Below are 18,289 nucleotides of genomic sequence, written 5' to 3' on the forward strand. Positions count from 1 at the left end.
TTTATTTTTTTCTTATTTTTTTATTATATTTTTTATTTTTTAATTTTTTAAGATATTTTTTTGGGATATTTTTTTAAAAAAATTAATTTGAAATATGGAAAGTAATTTGAAATGATGTTTTTCATTTGAATTAAAATTAAAATTTTTATTTTTTTAAATTTGAAATTATAATTTTTATTTTTTTCTCATTTTTTTATGATATTTTATATTATTTTAATTTTTTAAGATTTTTTTAAAAAATTAATTTAAAATACGGAAAGTAATTTAAAATGATGTTTTTTATTTGAATTAAAATTAAAATTTTTAATTTTTTAAATTTTAAATTATATTTTTTTATTTTTCTTTTTTATGATATTTTTATTTTTTTTTAATTTTTAAGATATTTTTTTGGAATATTTTTTTTAGAAAATTAATTTTAAATGGGGAAAGTGATTTGAAATGATGTTTTTTATTTAAATTAAAATTAAAATTTTTATTTTTTAAATTTAAAATTATAATTATAATTTTTTTCTCATTTTTTATATATTTTTTTCTTTTATGGTATTTTTTATTTTTTAAGCTATTTTTTTGATATTTTTTAAAAAAATTAATTTGAAAAGGGGATTGTAATTTGAAGTGATAATTTTTATTTGAATTAAAATTAAAATTTTTATTTTTTTAAAATTTAAAATTATAATTTTATAATTTTTATTTTTTTATGATATTTTTTATTTTTTTATATTAATTTTTTTTTAAATATTTTTTTTGAAAAGATAATTTGAGATGGGGATACTAACTTGAAATGATATCTTTTATTTAAATCAAATTATAATTTTTATTTTTTTAATTTAAAATTATAATTTTTATTTTTTTTATTTTTTTTTAAATTTATAATTAAATCCGTTGTTTTCAAAAAAATCATTTGAAATGATATTTTTAAAATTTTTTTTTATCATTCAAGTAAAAAAATAAAAAAAATGGTGATGTGGATACTATAAAATATTATTTTAAATGATATTTTATAGGATTTGTATTAGTTTGATAAATAAATTAAAAATTATATTATTTTTATAAATAATTTTTTTAAATTATTTAGATAAAGAACTAAAAAAAAAAAAAAAGACTGACGGCGATCATCGTCACGCTAAAATTTCCACAGAAATCGAGAAGATACCCGAAATTGGAAACAGTCCCTTCCCAGCTCTCTCACCTCTCTCTCTCTGGATTCGAAGAAAGAACCGAAACCCTAGCCCTAGTCTTTATCGAGGAGAAGGAGATGCTGTTCCAGGTGGGAGGGCAGGGGACTCGGCCGACCTTCTTCGAGATGGCGGCCGCGCAGCAGCTCCCCGACAGCCTCAGGGCCGCCCTCACCTACTCCCTCGGGGTAATCGCCTCCCCCCCTTCTTCCCCTCTTGTTGGATTCTTGTTCGCGTCTTTTCTCTGTTTCAGTTGAAGCTAGGTTTTCATCTCGTTAAATTTACAACATTCCTGTTTTATGCCGTTTAAATATCAGTCACCATCTCACCCTTAACTGTCTAATCGCCCATTTATACCTTTAACTTCCTCTTCCTATTCTGCACATTTTGATGTCAACTGTCCAAATTCCTTTTACCTTCTTCCCAGTGAGGTCCATTTGTTAGGATCCTGTTGCAGAGTATCCCTTGTCCTGGTGTTGAATTAGGGGTATGATACTTGTTTCTATGCCATAAAACATTTATGCAGGGTCGATTCTGTTAGCACCATAAGATTCGTTATACAGTTTGATATTAATGGTAATTGGAGAGATTATGGTGCAGATATTTATAATCACTGGCAGTAATATAGAGATCATTCGTACAAAATTTAGTAGATAATTCATCCTTGCAAGCTATCATAATGTCAATTAGACAGATTTTGGCAATGTATTACTTCGCTGCCAGTGTAAAGTGATGCTTCCTGGGTTGTGACAAGTCTTCTGTTATGGCTGATGATGCTTTTATCTTTTATTCTACATATGACGTTGCTATTCCTAATTTCTATTTTGAGTTGACACAGGTTACATGATTAATCAATAATGAAACTTCATGTTCTGGACTCATTTTGTTTTTTTAGACGCTGCTAGCATTACCTATGCAAGACAATGCTCATTGACATTCCCTGTTATGATTGCAGGTGTTTGCCTTAAGAATGCCATTCCTTCACAAGGTGTTAGATTACAATGATGAATTCTTTGCCTTGTTGATGATGGTGCTTGAAAGTCACAGTTTACGAACCACAGGTTCTCCTTATTATCTTGTCTATAACTTCATTCTGTCTTTTTTTTTTCCTTTTCTTTTCTTTCCTTTTCTTTCTTTCTTTCTCTTCTTCTGAATTCACATGTGTCAAGCGGTTATTTTCTTTTCTGATGAAATTAGAAACTGCAATATCTGAAATCAAGTTAAATACAAGTGCTTTCCCCCTTTTTCTGGGTTTATTACAAGGATATGCAATTCTTATTGAAAGCAAGCTTCTCTCAAGATGTGTCACTATTATAGCCGTTGCGTTGGCAGGACTGGCCATTTCATTAACAGAAAGCTTCAACTTAGGGTGCTGCACCTGCTTCTGAAACCTGTTTCCATGGACACTTCATATGTGCTTCCTTATACCTTTTTTTTTTTTTTGGAGATCCATTGTGGAATTCCCGCACTCTCTGGCTTCTGGAAACGAGGATCATCTCATCATATTTGCTGGCTTCTTTGTTCCTCATACTTTACTCTTAATAATGTTTTGAGTTACTTCATGGTATTGAAAGTTTTGAATTGGTAAAATTTTTAAAGCAAATCATGGCTCTTTTTTTTTTCAGTTCAAATCCTACTCTTACTTCTACCATGTTCGTTTTATTAGCTCACTTGCTAGGGTTGTCACTTTTACCAAACTAAACTATCATTCTGTACGAATATATTAGATGGATTGCAGCCATTTGGCCAAACAAGCTGGAAGCCTGTTTGTTTAGCTAATGGGAGTTGCTCACATGTCTTCATCTGAATATCCACTACCTGAATTTAATTGTTAGGATAAGAAACTTTAGAATTTTATATTGATCAAAACCAACATGTTAAACAGGCTTGAGAACTTGAGAACTTCTTATTGACTAAATCACAAACTTCTCTCAAGCCTTGGAAAAGAAATCTGTTGAATTCCAGACACCCAAATATTTCCAATTTTTCCACTTCAAATCATACGGAGTCTTAGTTTATCTAATATATGAATAAAGGCCCCCAAAAAAAAAATTGAAACAGATTGCTCATATATTTAATTTGGCTCAGTGTTAGTTTCATTTGGAGCTTTGAAACCTAAACATTTCAATTTTGGTTTGCAGTTTCTATTGAGACATGGATCATGTTATTCATATAATTTGATGCTTGAACTTATCTATGTTTCCACTTGAAATTTGAATACAGTTAAGCTCTGCTGTATCTGCAGTCTTTTCATTTCAATTTTGGACAATAGTTGTACCCTCAACCTGGCTTTTTTCCTATTAAGTAATATAATTGGAAGGCATGTTTCCTCCAGTGTAGGAAAGCAATCTTATCGAATATTAAAATGTTCAGGACACCATCGTTAAAAAAAAAAAAAGCAAAAAAAAAAAGAGGCAGTATTTATAATCATAGACAACAATAAGTCACTAAGACTGTAGAAAGTTGACAATTCTGTTTCCTTGTTCTATTCTGATATATGTTGCTGACAAAAATAAAATGTACAAGAGAATTAATCTTATGGCAGTTCTTTTAAAGATAGTAAGCGTTGCATTCTTATTAATAAATTATTGGTGAAGTGCAATCAGGAATGTAGGCAGAAATATGCTTGAGTGCAATCATTGAATATGTTCAAACAACATGCATCAAAGCTGCAAACCTGATACTTTTTTAGCGGATAAACCATGCTGCAATTTATTTTCAACATTATAGGTTGTATTGTAAATAGAACTGGAAGTGGTTCAAATGTGCTACAACATCTAATGCAAAAACCAAACCTTCTCAACATATGACAGGGCAAATGATAATTTTCTTCGGATCTCTTATTTGAAAGTGGCATAGGGTATAGGAGTGAGAGGGATGGCAGGAGAAGGTCAAGAATAATTTTCCTTGCATATAAGAAATCAACTAGTAAGGATAGAGTGAGGATACTGTGATTATGTTTTGTAAAACTAGGAATGACAGAGTGAGGAAGAAGGATCTTATAGAAGGGATAGGAGTTACTTTGGTTAAGGAAAAAAATGATGGAGAAAATATTGAGACTGTATGGGCATGTGACACAAAGACCTAGGCGGCTTTAGTAAGGAGAGGTGCTCGGAATATGTTTAAGGACCTAGAAAGTGGGGAGAAAGACTTGCGTATGATCAGTCCATCTGCTTGTGCTAACATATTTGTGCTTTGCTAGTGTGAAGTAGATGATATTTCTTCCTACTACTGTAATGTAGAAAAACTGAAAAAGTGTTCAGTCTATTGGGTGTACAGGTTTATTTCAGAATTTGCTGATTTTATAAATTTTATGATCCAGTTGTGATGCACTCTAGTTCCCTAACTCTATGTTGTTTTATGGCTTGGTGTACTCTTATAGAATGGAATTAAGGAAAAAGAAAAAAATGAGAGAGCATTCACCAAATAGAAATTGAATCTGTGAAGGTAATCAGCAAGATCCACATGTTCTTCATTTTAAATATGTGCCAATCATTATGTACAAAGTCTATCTGTAGATTAATATCAATTTATAATCATTTGAGGTGAATCTTTTCTGAAGAATATGATAATACGAAATTAAATCCAAGTCACTGTTCAGGAATTACAATCCTTTGTGCTTGTTTTATAATGCCGCTGAGTCATGTGCAACAGTCTGCAACGGTTGACACATTTTAAGCTGCTTTTTACTTTTCCTAAAATATATACAGTGCTAGATTTTCGATTCTTCCTTTGAACTGTGTGCTTGTAAATTTGGCTGAATGGATCATATTATTGTTTTGCATCATAAAACAGCTTTAGAATGCACGGATATTTATTTTCGATGTTCTGCAAGGATATGTTTGGGTTTGCCTTTACCAATTGTGGGGTTTCATTATGTAGGAATTAAAATTTGTATATTTTCACTTGAAGGATTGTCAGGTCTGCTATTGGGTAACGCATGTTTTCGATACATTCTGTTTCAGATGCTTCTTTTTCAGAGTCCTTGTATGGTCTACGAAGGAGAGCAGTGAAGATTACCTACAAAAAATATTCTTCTAATATGGAATCAAATGATAAAATCCATCACTCAGGATTAGAGAAGCACCAAAAAATTGCCTCAGTTGCATTTCTGGTATTTCATTCTGCTTTCGGCTACTTAAGTGCACTCTTTGTTGATAATTTCTTTGTACACTTCCCTATGTTGATATTATTGTTTCTGTCCCATTGATAATGGCCAAACCATAGTGCTTGCTATGTTTTCTTTAAGATCTCAATTTTCCACTCCTAGATTTCACTCAGCAAAGAAGATATATTTTACTTTGTCAGCTTCCAGGAAAACTACCATGTTTTTAAAAGCTGCAATTAATTTTGTTTGTACATCAAATTATGAGAACATATATAGGGCAGAGTTGTTAACCTGCTAGGAGTGGCGGCAGTGGGTAGGGTTCAGGTTGCATCTGGCTTTATCCATTGCCAAACCTAAAGTAAACCCAAGTTAGAGCCTCTACCACTACTTTTTAGTGAACTTTGATAGTATTCTGGTAGCTTCAGGTATTGGATCAAGGAACTTGTTAGATTGTTTCGGATGCATTACTGGTCAACTTTGGGCAAATTAATTTACTATTTCTTTAGGTCTTATTTAGTTTGATCGACAATGTTCCTTATGTTAGAAGTTAATGCCTTGAGAGTAGAGCATTAGAACCATAAGTTAGGAAAAAAAAGAAAGAAAGGAGAAAAGGCTGAACATGAGAGAGAGTCTAACCATCTTCTCATACTTTTGTCCATCATGCCAAGGCTCTTTGGCAAGGCTGCTGCCATTGCCACTGTGAGATGAAGGAACCCTAGGGCTGAGGAGAGAATAGAAGATATGATATACATATGTATGTACTTTCGTGTATATATGCGTACAATCAGGCTATGCTTTTCAAATTTGGAGTAGCACCTACATCATCAGTAGAAAGTAAGTGAAGCTTCTCCTTCTTATTCTTATTGTTCTTATTCTTTTTAAGGTTAAGAGAGGGTGAAACCCCTAATTTTACTAAGAGAAAAGTCAGTTAGAAAACAAAAGAAGTAGCAATTCAAGAATAGCATATGTCAGTTTACTTTCCAAGTAAAAGGAAATAAATACTTCCATTAAACAAATATGCTTCTCGATATGCGCACATCAAATTTTGACATAAAAATCCAACTCAAAGTTACCTTATGATTTGCATGGATATCCTATTGAAAATAACATGGAAGGAGAAATTTAGAGGTAGGTAATCATCCCCGACACAACCTGAATTTTATAGCTCATCATAAGGACCACATAGGAGACACTTTCTTTTATATGTGACAAAGAGTTAGTGAGTTTTTTTTTTTGTATCTAATAGTAGATTGCATTGATGATTTTTCAGGATTCAATTGGAAAAATTTCTGAAATAATATGGTGAAGGATGTGCTAATGATATGTTTGTTAAAATGAAAAATACACAAGTTAATTTTCCTAAAATGGATTGGATGCAACTTATATAATCATCACAATAATAGTAAAGATACTACTAATAATGCCAAAAACAAATTGCATGGCTTATATTTCCCAATGTGAAAACTTTATTCAAGTAATAACTTTAAGTCAAATGCTTTGTATATAATTTTTCTAGATGTGCTTATGAGACTAAATCAATAATATGATTTCCCTGGTGATATTGAATAGACCACTACAACCACATGAGGAAACAATTGCCTAGACTATATTTTCCAGGATCAAAGATATGTAGTTGAATTCTTTCCTAAAATGGAATTAAATGCATTGTATGTAATCTTCAAAACAATTTTGGAAGATTCAGTGAATATAATATGAAAAATTCACTTAGATTATATTTTCTACAATGATGAATGTCAGGGGAGAATGGCTGCTGGCTCAATTGTCCTAAACACGAGATGAAAAAGAAAAAAGGGCTAATTGCTTGTGTATGAGGCCTTGGGCCAGGCATTGGAAGAGTTCAGGCTGAGACCAGGTTATCTTGGGCAGCTTCAAGTTGTGCTGTCTTGGATGAACGTGTCAGCACTTGGCCGGGCTCTATTATTGGGCTAGTCCTGATTATTGATAACCCTAGATAAATATTTAATTTTGAGAATATTTAAATATCACATTTTTTATATTTTATTAACCTGTGGTATCCAGGAAGGAGAAAAAGAGGATCATAATAGAATTTAACCCATTGTGGACCATCACTCATAACTTGCATAACCCATCACTGAGGGAAATCTAAACCTACACAGGCATGTAGGCAAAGGGCATTTGCATGCTATATAATTCACTCCCTGTTCCCCGAAAATATAGAAATTTGTTAGTCTACAATGGGTCAGAACTAAAGCAATCTGTGTCATCAGTGCATATTTAGAGGGGGTCATTTATGGTTTGTGCCATTTGTGGCAAGCCTTTGTCTGCATGCTTCTGTAAGTTAACTTGCCCTTGTTTCTCAAACCAATGCAGCATGTGAGAGGATGAGAAACTCTATGGTTGGCTATGTCTAGAAAATTGTTACACTGAGTACTTGAATCATTAACACATCAGCAAGCTATTTATTCAAACCATCCTCTTGAATTTTGTATTTTAGAGTGTCTTCTCACATTTTTTGAGATACATTGACCGATGTAATTAAGGCTTGCCATTCTTGATTCGAGCTGCCATCCAGACTTGAACCTGATATGTGGTTAGCACTTTGGTTGAGCACTACTTGCTTGAGTCATAAACAAGTTCACCCAAGTAACCTGTTCATGAAATGGGCTAGGTTCAGCCTTAGGGACTCAACCTGCTTAACTTGGATTGACCTGGTCAAAAATCAGTCTTGGTCTGTTTAATCACCTACAGCTACAAGCGATACATTAAAGTTACATTTGTGAAGTATTATATAGAGTAACATGCTAATAGAACATGAAATTAATGTAGTAACGATAATCAATTGATTAACCAAGTCAATAGTAGTTTAGGCATGGAGTGTGCATGTATGTGTGTGTGCATGTAAACAGAGTGACATGCGATGGTTCTGATATACATAGGCATGGAAAGAGGGCTTTACATCCATTGCTGAATTCAATGATGGGGATTGCAAAATAAAAAGCGAAGCTGTTGAACATGATGCACAATGCCTAAAATGCATATAAACAGAAGAGTCATATATCATTGGACCTTTATGCATCTGTTAGCCCTAAAAATCAGAGATAATGAATTTGCCCTAAAATTGAAATACCATACTAGGCCATTACAACTATTAACCTGGAACTACTTGATGCACACGGAATGGTCTCCAGAATATATGCCTTTTCATCTATTGACATTTTAGACCTTCTAGATCCTATCCAACAGTTTAAACCTTCATTCTGCAAATGCTGTCATTGAATATGGTCATGGGTGTAAAGTCCTCTCTTTCCTTCCTGTGTGTGTGTTTGTGTGTGCACGTGTGCGCTGTACTGGGTTTTCAGGTATAGGTTGATGTACACCCACTACTTGACCTGATTAAACGTTTTGGGTCCTGTTCTGGGACCTGAACCTGACCTGCTAACTCTGTGTTCATTTTAGACCCAAACCTGAGATCTCAACTCTGAACATAGTTGAATGTATACTAGTTACATAAGACTTATTTAACATCTTCCCTGAACTCTTCCTTGCTATTTCTATTACCTGTTATTTAAATCACATTCTTTTATTGATATGTTGATAAAATTGCTGCAACATGCTGTAATGATTAGTTATAATTCACTCAAGTTTGTTGAAGTTCTTAGTTATCCCATTTAACTCTGTCAGTTCGGGTTAGATGGCAGGGGAAAAAGCTTCTAGCATTTGAGCATTAGTATTGTTTTAATGTTTTATTGAAACTTGCAAACAACCTTCAATATTACACACTGTCATTTGATTAAATTGTTGCAGGTCATTTTGCCTTATGTAAGGTCAAAGCTTCATTATATTTACAACAGAGAAAGAGAAGCAAGGCTTCAAGCAAGTCTTTGGGGTCATGATGATGCAAGATTTGATGACACAGACTTCCTCCTGGATCAAGGAGAGAGCTCTCATTCTCAAGTTGAAGCTTTTGGTGTCGAAGGATCACATATGATGCACGTAAAAAAGAGAATTATGTCTGTTATAGCTTGTTGCTACCCCTGGATTCATGCGACCAATGAGGGTAGGTAATTTTCTTTATGGTGATATCATTTACAAACATGTCCATTCGAATATATCTGTACCTTACGAACATTTGACCATGTGATTTACCTGGTCAAACTAGATTTAATTTTTGCTTGAAACATACTACAGCTGTTTGTTTAGATTATCTAAGTGTAAGTGTTGGCCTGCTGGTTAATATACTTTTCTTGGGTAAAATTGTCTTCAAGTTTGAAGACTTAAAACTAGAGTCATGTAACCATGCGTGACAATCCAATGTGTTAATATTTGTTCAGAATTATTACTATATAATGCTGCTTGGTAGATCATTTATTAAGTCAGAATGTTTGTAAAAACTTAGATTAAGAAGAGTTCTTAAATACCAATTCTATGTGTTCAAGATTTCTGTTAGATGTTACAGTTTTACAAATAGGAGTAAACAGTTATCCTGAGATCCCTTAGTTGAAGTTTGTGTCTTGGAAATCTGTTATATTGGTAATTTGATTGGCTAAAATTGTTCTGTGAACTTCCAAGTCCCATTATAGATATTTTAATTTCTTGTGTTTAATTTTGTTCAGATTTATTTTTTACTTTGCATATGTGGATACAAATTATAAAAGGTGAATTAATTTGTGGTTTATTGGGTCTTTTTGCATTTTTAATGTCATTTCTTTGTCTTGATTTTTTTTTAAAAAAAATTCATATAAGAAATTTTCTGGTCACCTGAGAATGATTCTAGCATCCAATATGAGCTTGTTCCTTTTTATAATGGTTTTGCTGCCTCGAAATTTATGGCTCGTAAATCATAATTAAAATATATCGTCTTTTTTTAATGTAACGAACCTTTGATTGATTAAAATATATCGATCAGAACATATTTGTGTAACAAGCCTCTGATTAAAATATATCATTCTTTCTTTAATGTTGGTGGTACTATTAGGCAGCCACCTCGCTAATAATTGTGAGAGATCTTGACAAGCGCTTCATCATATCTTGATTTCTTTGTTGTGATCTAATGATTGTAGAAGCTTACTGGCAAATAACAAGGCTTCTGTGTTGGCCTAGCTCTATTCGGATGATGTTAGATTTTCTGTTGTTTAGCTTTGTGAATCTTTGTGGTCTTGCTTTTCCTATTGAAGGGGCAACTGTAGTAATATATTAAAGTTCTATAGTTAAATTACAGAATGTTGTTTTATACTAGTGATATGGTATATTTTTTCTGAATGATTATGAATAAAATTTTCTTATGCCTCTTTATAGCCGCCCACTGAATATGTAGTACCTAGCTCTCAGAAGCAACTGAGTGCCATATTGAGCTTCCTGTCAAAATCAAATGTCATTGAACTGGATTTTTCTGCCCTTTCTCTGCATGTTGAATAAAATTTATATAATGATTCTATATTCTAAGTAGCTTATTTGTTCTTTGCAGGATTGTCATTTGCTTATCAACTATTGTATCTGTTGGATGCAACTGGCTTCTATAGTCCAGGTCTACATGCACTTGGGATTCATGTATGTCGTGCAACAGGACAAGAACTGGTGCGATATCTTTCACAGTTGCTACTTGATTTCTCTTTTGAATTCAGTCACCTTGACGGCATGCTAGGAGCCTAGGGCATTGATGTGCTGCTGGGCATATATACATATACATACATGCATATACACAAATACATATGTATATATATGTATACATGCATGCATAGGATTCTCACATACACTTGTTTTAAAAGGCTAAAGTTTTTACTCTATTTTATTGCTGCTCCTGTAATTGCTTTTCTGCTTATTCAAATTTTATATGCATATGCTATGCATGGATTACTTTATATTATAATCTCTTCAGCCACTTTTTTTAAGTGGAAAACGTTGGTTCTTGAATCTTATCGGTGGTTTCTGTTTATGCTATCTTATAAGAATGAAATATTTCTAGAAAACTTGCACAGCATGATGATCAATGTCTGATAGGATTGGAGCATTACGCCTTATCTCATTATCTCAAGCCTTTTTTTTTTAAAAAAAAAATGTCAAGGTAGATGGATTCCTCTTCTAGAATTTCAAGGATCAGAAGTCGTGAGCTTGAAAGACTAAGGGGTCCTCTGTGGTTGAAGGTATATCATTTCTATATTCAAAAATATCTGAATGTAATCATTTTTATGCATCAGTAGTGTTTGAGGTCGATATACTGTCTGAGATCTTTTCCTGTGTAGTTACAAAACTTGTTTCCTTGCTTGTCTGATTTGTACAGGCAGTTCAGAGAGTTCTGCTTAGCTGTATATACACAACATTAGATTATGCGCAAACTGGTCTGATTGCTGCAGTGTTCTTTTTCAAGGTGACCAGACCTTACCTGCTTTTGAAATTCTAAATGTATTTTGCATGGAAGCATCTTAATTCACTCAAATATACACATCTTTTGCTTGATCTTGTAATTTTAGAGGTTTGTTATAATCGACCTGTAGTTGCTTTATCTGTTATCGTACAATGATTTTTTCCCAGAATATTAATCATTATTATATTATATCTTGACTATTCTATGCATTATTCAAATTTCTTCTGTTCTTTTGATGTTAAAAAAAATAGTAGGGAACTTTGCATTAATAGCCATTCTCATTCTCATATTTGTAGAAATGGCCAATTTTATTTCCTCTTGCAGGATTAGCTGTTTTCCATTTCTTTGACCAAATTGCCCGTGGCCCAATCAGCAAAGAACAATGTGCATTCAATAATCAGATTTTTGCACTCTCAAATATATGCATCAGTTTAAAGTATGCGACCTCGAGGTGCATATACTGATCTAGGTTTTGTATTTATGAATGAAAGTGTGCTCTGGTCAGTCTAAATGTATGCATCACATTTATTATGCCTCAACTTCTCGAAAGTGTGTGTACCATGGACTGTCTACGTATTTATCAATTGCATTGGATAATTTAAATGTCAAACTACCAGCTAGTCATTTTAGATTTTCTTTTTCCTTTGGGTAAAATGGAGATCTGGAGCTTCAGTAATAAGGTAAGCAAGAATATGACCTCAACGGAAGGGAGAAAAGAGTAGAAACCTAAATCCTAAGACTGTTACAGCTCCCAAGACACTCTCTCAACTATCAGCATTTTTCCTATTAGATAGAGACGTCCACTCAGTTAATAGGTATAGACAATGCTGAAATACTCTCCCCACTGAAGAGAGACCTCCAGAAAATTCTGCTATTCTTTTCCTTCCATAGACAACAACATAAAGCTAAGACAGCCTTATCTCAGCATCTCTAAGGTTATGCGGAACTTAGCCTTTTTCGCCATGCTGTCCAAAGCTGAACTAGGGATTTTGGCTTCCCTCATAGGTTCCAAGTATCTATCAGCTTTCTCCAAATAACACTGGTTAAGAAATAGATGAGTGTTCAATTCCTTTGGGTTGTCAGCAAGGCAGCACCCTCCTTGAACAGCCGATCCTTTCCCGGCCATAACTTAGTATGTAGCTGTTATTTTAGATGTGGGCAACTTTCTAAACGTAGTCTAAATATATGCACTGCATGGCATGTGTATGAGTCCCCTTGAAACTGTGGTTCATATAGTCTAGAAGTAATTTGGACAGAAAAAATTCGAAAATGGCTTATCATACAAAAAGAAATAAAAATGGTTGTTTCAGCTGAAAATGTGAATGGCTGTTTATGCAAATTACCCAAAATATTATGGTAGTTGGCTGGAAACATCTGAAAGCAAATTATTTGTAACAGAAGCAAGCTGCTTTCTATAATTTTCAAATACTTCCCACTAATTCCTGGTTTTCATATTAATTCCTGGTTTTCATATGCTTAATTAAATAAGCATTTTACTGATGGAATATTTGCCAATTTGCATTACCTTAAAAATTATTTGCCATTTTACATTATCATCAAATGATCTTGTGTGCTACCGACTTTTATCGCCTTCAATGTTCAGATGAAATGGATCCTTTGTGGCTGTTAGTTTGTTCATATCCTTGCAGTATTCCTTTTGATTAGTTGATATCAGCCTTGAATGCAGAAAGATGCATACTGAAAAAAAAAAAAAAGAAAAAGGATCTTAAGCACATTTGGCTTAGCAAGTGCAGTGGAGTCATTGCACACCCTCTGTATGAGATCTCCTATCATGTCTGAATTGTGATGCATGCAGGTTTAGGGATCATATCTTTCATCTTATTTATTTCCTGTATTCTTTTTTTTGGGTCCCCCCATGTTGCGCCTGCTACTTTTGCATCCTTTCTGTCCATGCAGTTGTTTCATGTATACGGTGTCTGCCACAAGGATCATTTTGCCATTATTGATCTGGTCACTTTTGCATGTTCGTCATATTGATGATGTATCCAGTTCCTTACCTGGAGGTTGAGCCTTGGCGCAACGGTAAGGTTGCTCCATTGGTGGTCATGGGTTTGAAACATGGAAAGAGCTTCTCCACATGTGGAGTTAAGGCTGCATGCATATGACCTTCTCCAGACCCTGCTGTGGCGGGAGCCTCGTGCACTGGACCACTATTTTTTATCCAATTTATCGCCTTATGGTATCCGAAACTTTGGTCCCAATATGGTTTGTCTAAGGTTTATGAGATCAATGATAAATACTGCTGGGACTGTATGGACTACCTTCTTTTCACTAATTATAGCTATGTCTTAAATGTCATGTCCTCCACCACCACCCCACCCCCGACCACCAAAAAAGAAAAAAAATTCCCCTGTTTCTGATGTATGCCTTCTGAAGATTTTTATCGATTTACATATTCATTAATGGGTGAAATTTCTTCTAGCTTCATTTACTTAATGTTAAAAGTAACAAATAACCTGCAGGATGCTTATACCTGTTCTGGATGAGTATCTGCCTAGATTGTTATGCATTCTCTTCTTTTCTTTGAATTTCTTCCCATATCATACTCTTTTTTCCTTCTACATAAAACTGCCCTTTCATACAGATGATGGAGTGGTGGTACCAATCTGCTGAAGAAAGAATGTCAGCTCCAACTGTATACCCCCCACCCCCTCCTCCACCTCCCCCAAAGGTGAGCTTGGTTCCCCACTTCATGGTATCTTAATGATTGCAATAATCTTCTAGATCTATCAGTCTTGAACTTTTCTCCCAAAATGGTATGCATTGTTGTTGAAGTATACATTTCTAACTGTCGTGATAATGTTATTCTCATTCTCTTAACCTCTTTGCTTGCTGATCTGGGCATCCATGCTTTGCAAATGTTATATACATGACATGCATATCCTTGTTGTGTTGTGTGTCGGATATGGATCTGTATTGTGATATTAGGATACTTGCACGATATTTGATGACTATGTACACGTGCTTATAGATGTACTTGTGTACATATTGTGATTTGGGCTGGGCTTGTTCTCTTTTTGAAACACCTTACTGTATCAATTCAGTTCTGAGTCTATATGGTTCAGGTAACCTGATTTAACCCAAACTGGACCAATATATATTATATAATATTACACATATAATATTTGACCAATATATATTATATAATATTACATATATAATGTTTGTAATAGATTCTTATAGTATAAGATATGTTATCTCATGTTTTATTATATTATAAACTGACAGGTGATGCTCATTGTCTCATTTCATTTATAGAATACTTATTGTTGTGCCATATTATTGTCAATATTTAGTTTACTTTTTGGGTATTTTGTTATATGGTGTTGTGAATAAATTTTTTGTCGGTTTGTGCTGTTCACTTTTAGTTGTCAATTGATTATCTTGCATAGATTCAATGTATCATTTTGCTGATTTTTTCAATTTGTTTGGCACTCTGGAGACCCATGGATTTTGGTTATGTTGGTTCAGTTTTGTTCCAACAATGACCTGTTCAACTTTGGTTCCAGAAATCATCAGCTTATTGGGATTGGTCATTTTCTGAGTTGACCTGTAACCTGGAACACCTGAACCATGCGCAGCCCTAATGTAGAGCGTGCGCCTGTGTTGACCATATCATATGCTGTTGTTGATCAAAATCCTTTATGTAGATGCTCCTAAAATCTTGTTTCACAGTTCTGGTTTAAATGATAATGACCAAGATTCTTATTATTAAATTGGCAAGGAAACTGGAATAGAATATCCGAATAGACTGGTTTGGAAGAGTTTTTTCTCGTCAAATTATTGATCCACATTGGCAAAGTAAAGAATGTGAACAAATTCTCTGAACCTAGATTCTGAATAAGTTGCTTATCTTTTCGAACTGTGTAATATTCATTAATGTAATAAGATAACCATAGTCTCCCAAATATTGATACATTTTTATAGATTCTAAAATGGTTTCCAGATCTTTTTTGGTGAGCTAAAATGATTTCCAGATTAAAGGCTGGAATATAGACTGCTGCTTTCTCAGCCATGTTTTTTGCTTGCTTGATTGCTTAACCACAGGTTGCCAAAGATGGAATTCCGTTGCCACCAGACCGGACGTTGTGCCCACTGTGCTCCCAGAAACGGGTTAATCCATCAGTCATTGCTGTTTCTGGTTTTGTTTTCTGCTATGCTTGCATATTTAAATATGTGTCACAGGCAAGTCCTCGTACCTTTAGTAGACAATTCTTCTATCATCAGATGGAATGCCTTTTGCTATGCATCCTGATGATGGTCTAATCTTCGCTTTTGAAATGACAGTACAAACGGTGCCCTGTCACATTGATGCCTGCAACAGTTGAGCATATTAGGAGACTCTTCCATGATTTATAGTTATTTAAACTGAAGCTTTCCAAAATTACAGTGAAGAACGGATCAGATATGCACCCAAAACCCAAAGGGAAATCCACAATTCCTTTGCCAGACATAATGGGAGGATTCCATGTGTACCTAGCATGGTTGCCATGGAAAGAAGCGAACCTGGTATTTGCCTGGTTCTGTGACGCCAAGCAGGTTTTGAGAAAAGTTAAATAATACATACATATATATATATATATATGTGTGTGTGTGTGTGTGTGTGTGTGTGTGTTTACAGTATACGGAGTTACTATATTTTTAATTAAGAGAGCTTGATGAAGAGTCTGCCTGCCATGAAGAACTCTCCTGGTTCCTTCTGGGTCCCAATCTAATTTTCAAATGGTCAATTTGATAGGCCTCTGTACATTAAAATCGTGTTGATTATTACCTGTATCATGAAAGTGTTGAACTTGCAGCATTTCTCCATATGTTGAAATGGTTATCCATGAGATGGTTTGTATAGATTTTGTTATGTGCCGGGATGATGGGGAGTAACTAAAGATTCTAGTTAACTGGTGGTTGATGCGGTGTCTGTTTCTGAAGTGGCCAAGATAGAACAATGGCTTGGTATTGTTTCGATGCAAATTTTGGAAAGCACGTGGACATATGTTTCTCTCTGCCCATGTTATTGATGCTTTGGTGCCGACCTTTAAAGGCCAAAGGATGTGATCCGCTTGGGGCACTGTAATTGAACTTGCAGCAGGAAGGGAAAATCTAGAAGTTAAGAAGCACAATTGTTTGCTGGGGTCTAGAAACATGTTCTGCAATCCCAGGCATTATTGACAATCTCATCAAAAGAGAGCCGAGGAAGGTCTCCTCCGTTCCGGAGAGGGGGACCCACTTTTCTGTTCTGGGCGAGAAACAGCCCATCCGCTCCTCAAGTATTTATTATTATTTTTTTTAATTTTTAAAAAATAAAAATTAAAAGTATGTTTGATAACATCATGAAAAATAAAAAATTAAAATTTTTTATTTTTTAAAATTTATTTTTTATTATTTTTTATTTTTTCATATTTAAAAAGCAAATTAAAAAGTAAAAATTTAATTTTTTTTTAATCGAGTTTTTCACCTCTTCAACCCCTTTCTTTCTTTTTTCGAATATTTTTTTCTCGTTGGCTCTTCATCTACAGTAATCAAATATATTTTTTATTTTTTATTTTTACTCAAAAATAAAAATTAAAAAAAAAAATTTTTTTTAAATTAAAAATTAAAAATAAAAAAATGTAATCAAATGCATCATTGGATTGGACATCTAACTTTTTATATAAAATTAGTTTTGAATCTACACGATACAAAATTTAAATCATATTATGGATCATTCATTTTAAAAAAATTATATATAAATAATAAAATAATATCTATTAATTTTTTTTATATTATATCAATGATTTTTTATTACAAGAGATCACAATATCAGATTTTAAAAAATTATTTAAATCATATATGTGATTTTAACAGCAGCATATTTTAATTCAATATTTGAAGAATTAAAAATTATTAGATAGTAGAGTCGAGATGCATAGCGTATTGTTGGTTAATTTTGATTTAAATAGCATTCATATGTGATAATTGCTATTTATGTGGATAATTTAAATTAATATAATATAAATTTATGTATGTTTACATTCTGATTTGATACAGTATCCATCTTCCAATGTCCATGCCCACGCGGTGGTTGACCCCTATTCTCCATCGTCCATGCCCATGCCTATGTCCATTTCTCCAACCGCCCACATCCTTCCTGTTCTTTAACGCCCACGTCCCTTCTGTCCGAAGGGCACCTCTTGTTCAGGAGAGAGAACAAGGAGGTGGTTATGAAGTTATCCTCCCATCTTTTGACGATGTTGGTTCTTATCTTCTGCTCCATTTGGAGCACTCTTGTCTATGAGCGTCCATGGTCCAGAGAAACCCCCTTTGTACCCTTGTTGTCGATGTTGATAAACTCACTTCCTAACAAAAGAATACTGACAGCCAACGAAAGGAAAAAAAAATAAGGGCATACAAATCCAATTGATTCGCTTATCTGGCGGTCCAGACATGCCATCATCGCTATTGCTATTCTCAACGTCGCTTTTTATCTAAGTTACTTCATCGTTATTAGCACCATATCAACTACATCGATCTTGATGCCAGCACTTGTTACGACAGCGCCATTGCCAAATTATTATCTCTAGATCAATCAGATATCGATTATATCGAATTCTGATGCCGATCATCTCTAAATCAACTAGATATCGATCGATTAGAATATATCAGTCA

At 33.8% G+C, this 18,289-nt stretch overlaps 1 protein-coding gene across 1 annotated transcript; it reads left to right on the top strand.

Annotated features, from left to right (window-relative positions):
- Window positions 1–1,118: 1,118 nt before the first annotated feature.
- LOC105054440 (peroxisome biogenesis protein 12) lies at window positions 1,119–16,157 on the top strand. Its single transcript, XM_010935944.4, has 10 exons — window positions 1,119–1,363; window positions 2,131–2,236; window positions 5,141–5,289; window positions 9,070–9,322; window positions 10,730–10,839; window positions 11,331–11,405; window positions 11,543–11,629; window positions 14,232–14,318; window positions 15,695–15,832; window positions 15,935–16,157. The coding sequence occupies exons 1-10, from the start codon at window positions 1,256–1,258 to the stop codon at window positions 16,004–16,006; spliced, it is 1,185 nt and encodes a 394-aa protein (XP_010934246.1). The 5' UTR covers window positions 1,119–1,255; the 3' UTR covers window positions 16,007–16,157.
- Window positions 16,158–18,289: the final 2,132 nt, after the last annotated feature.

The sequence above is a fragment of the Elaeis guineensis genome, chromosome 11, assembly GCF_000442705.2.
Source record: "Elaeis guineensis isolate ETL-2024a chromosome 11, EG11, whole genome shotgun sequence".
Lineage (NCBI taxonomy): Eukaryota > Viridiplantae > Streptophyta > Magnoliopsida > Arecales > Arecaceae > Elaeis > Elaeis guineensis.

Bases quoted from the DNA above. Each gene is read 5' to 3' on its own strand.
- LOC105054440 (XM_010935944.4), top strand. From the start codon at position 1,256: ATGCTGTTCCAGGTGGGAGGGCAGGGGACTCGGCCGACCTTCTTCGAG. The intron at 11,630-14,231 runs GTGACCAGACCT...CCTTTCATACAG, and splicing joins CTGCAGTGTTCTTTTTCAAG to ATGATGGAGTGGTGGTACCA. The intron at 14,319-15,694 runs GTGAGCTTGGTT...GCTTAACCACAG, and splicing joins CTCCTCCACCTCCCCCAAAG to GTTGCCAAAGATGGAATTCC.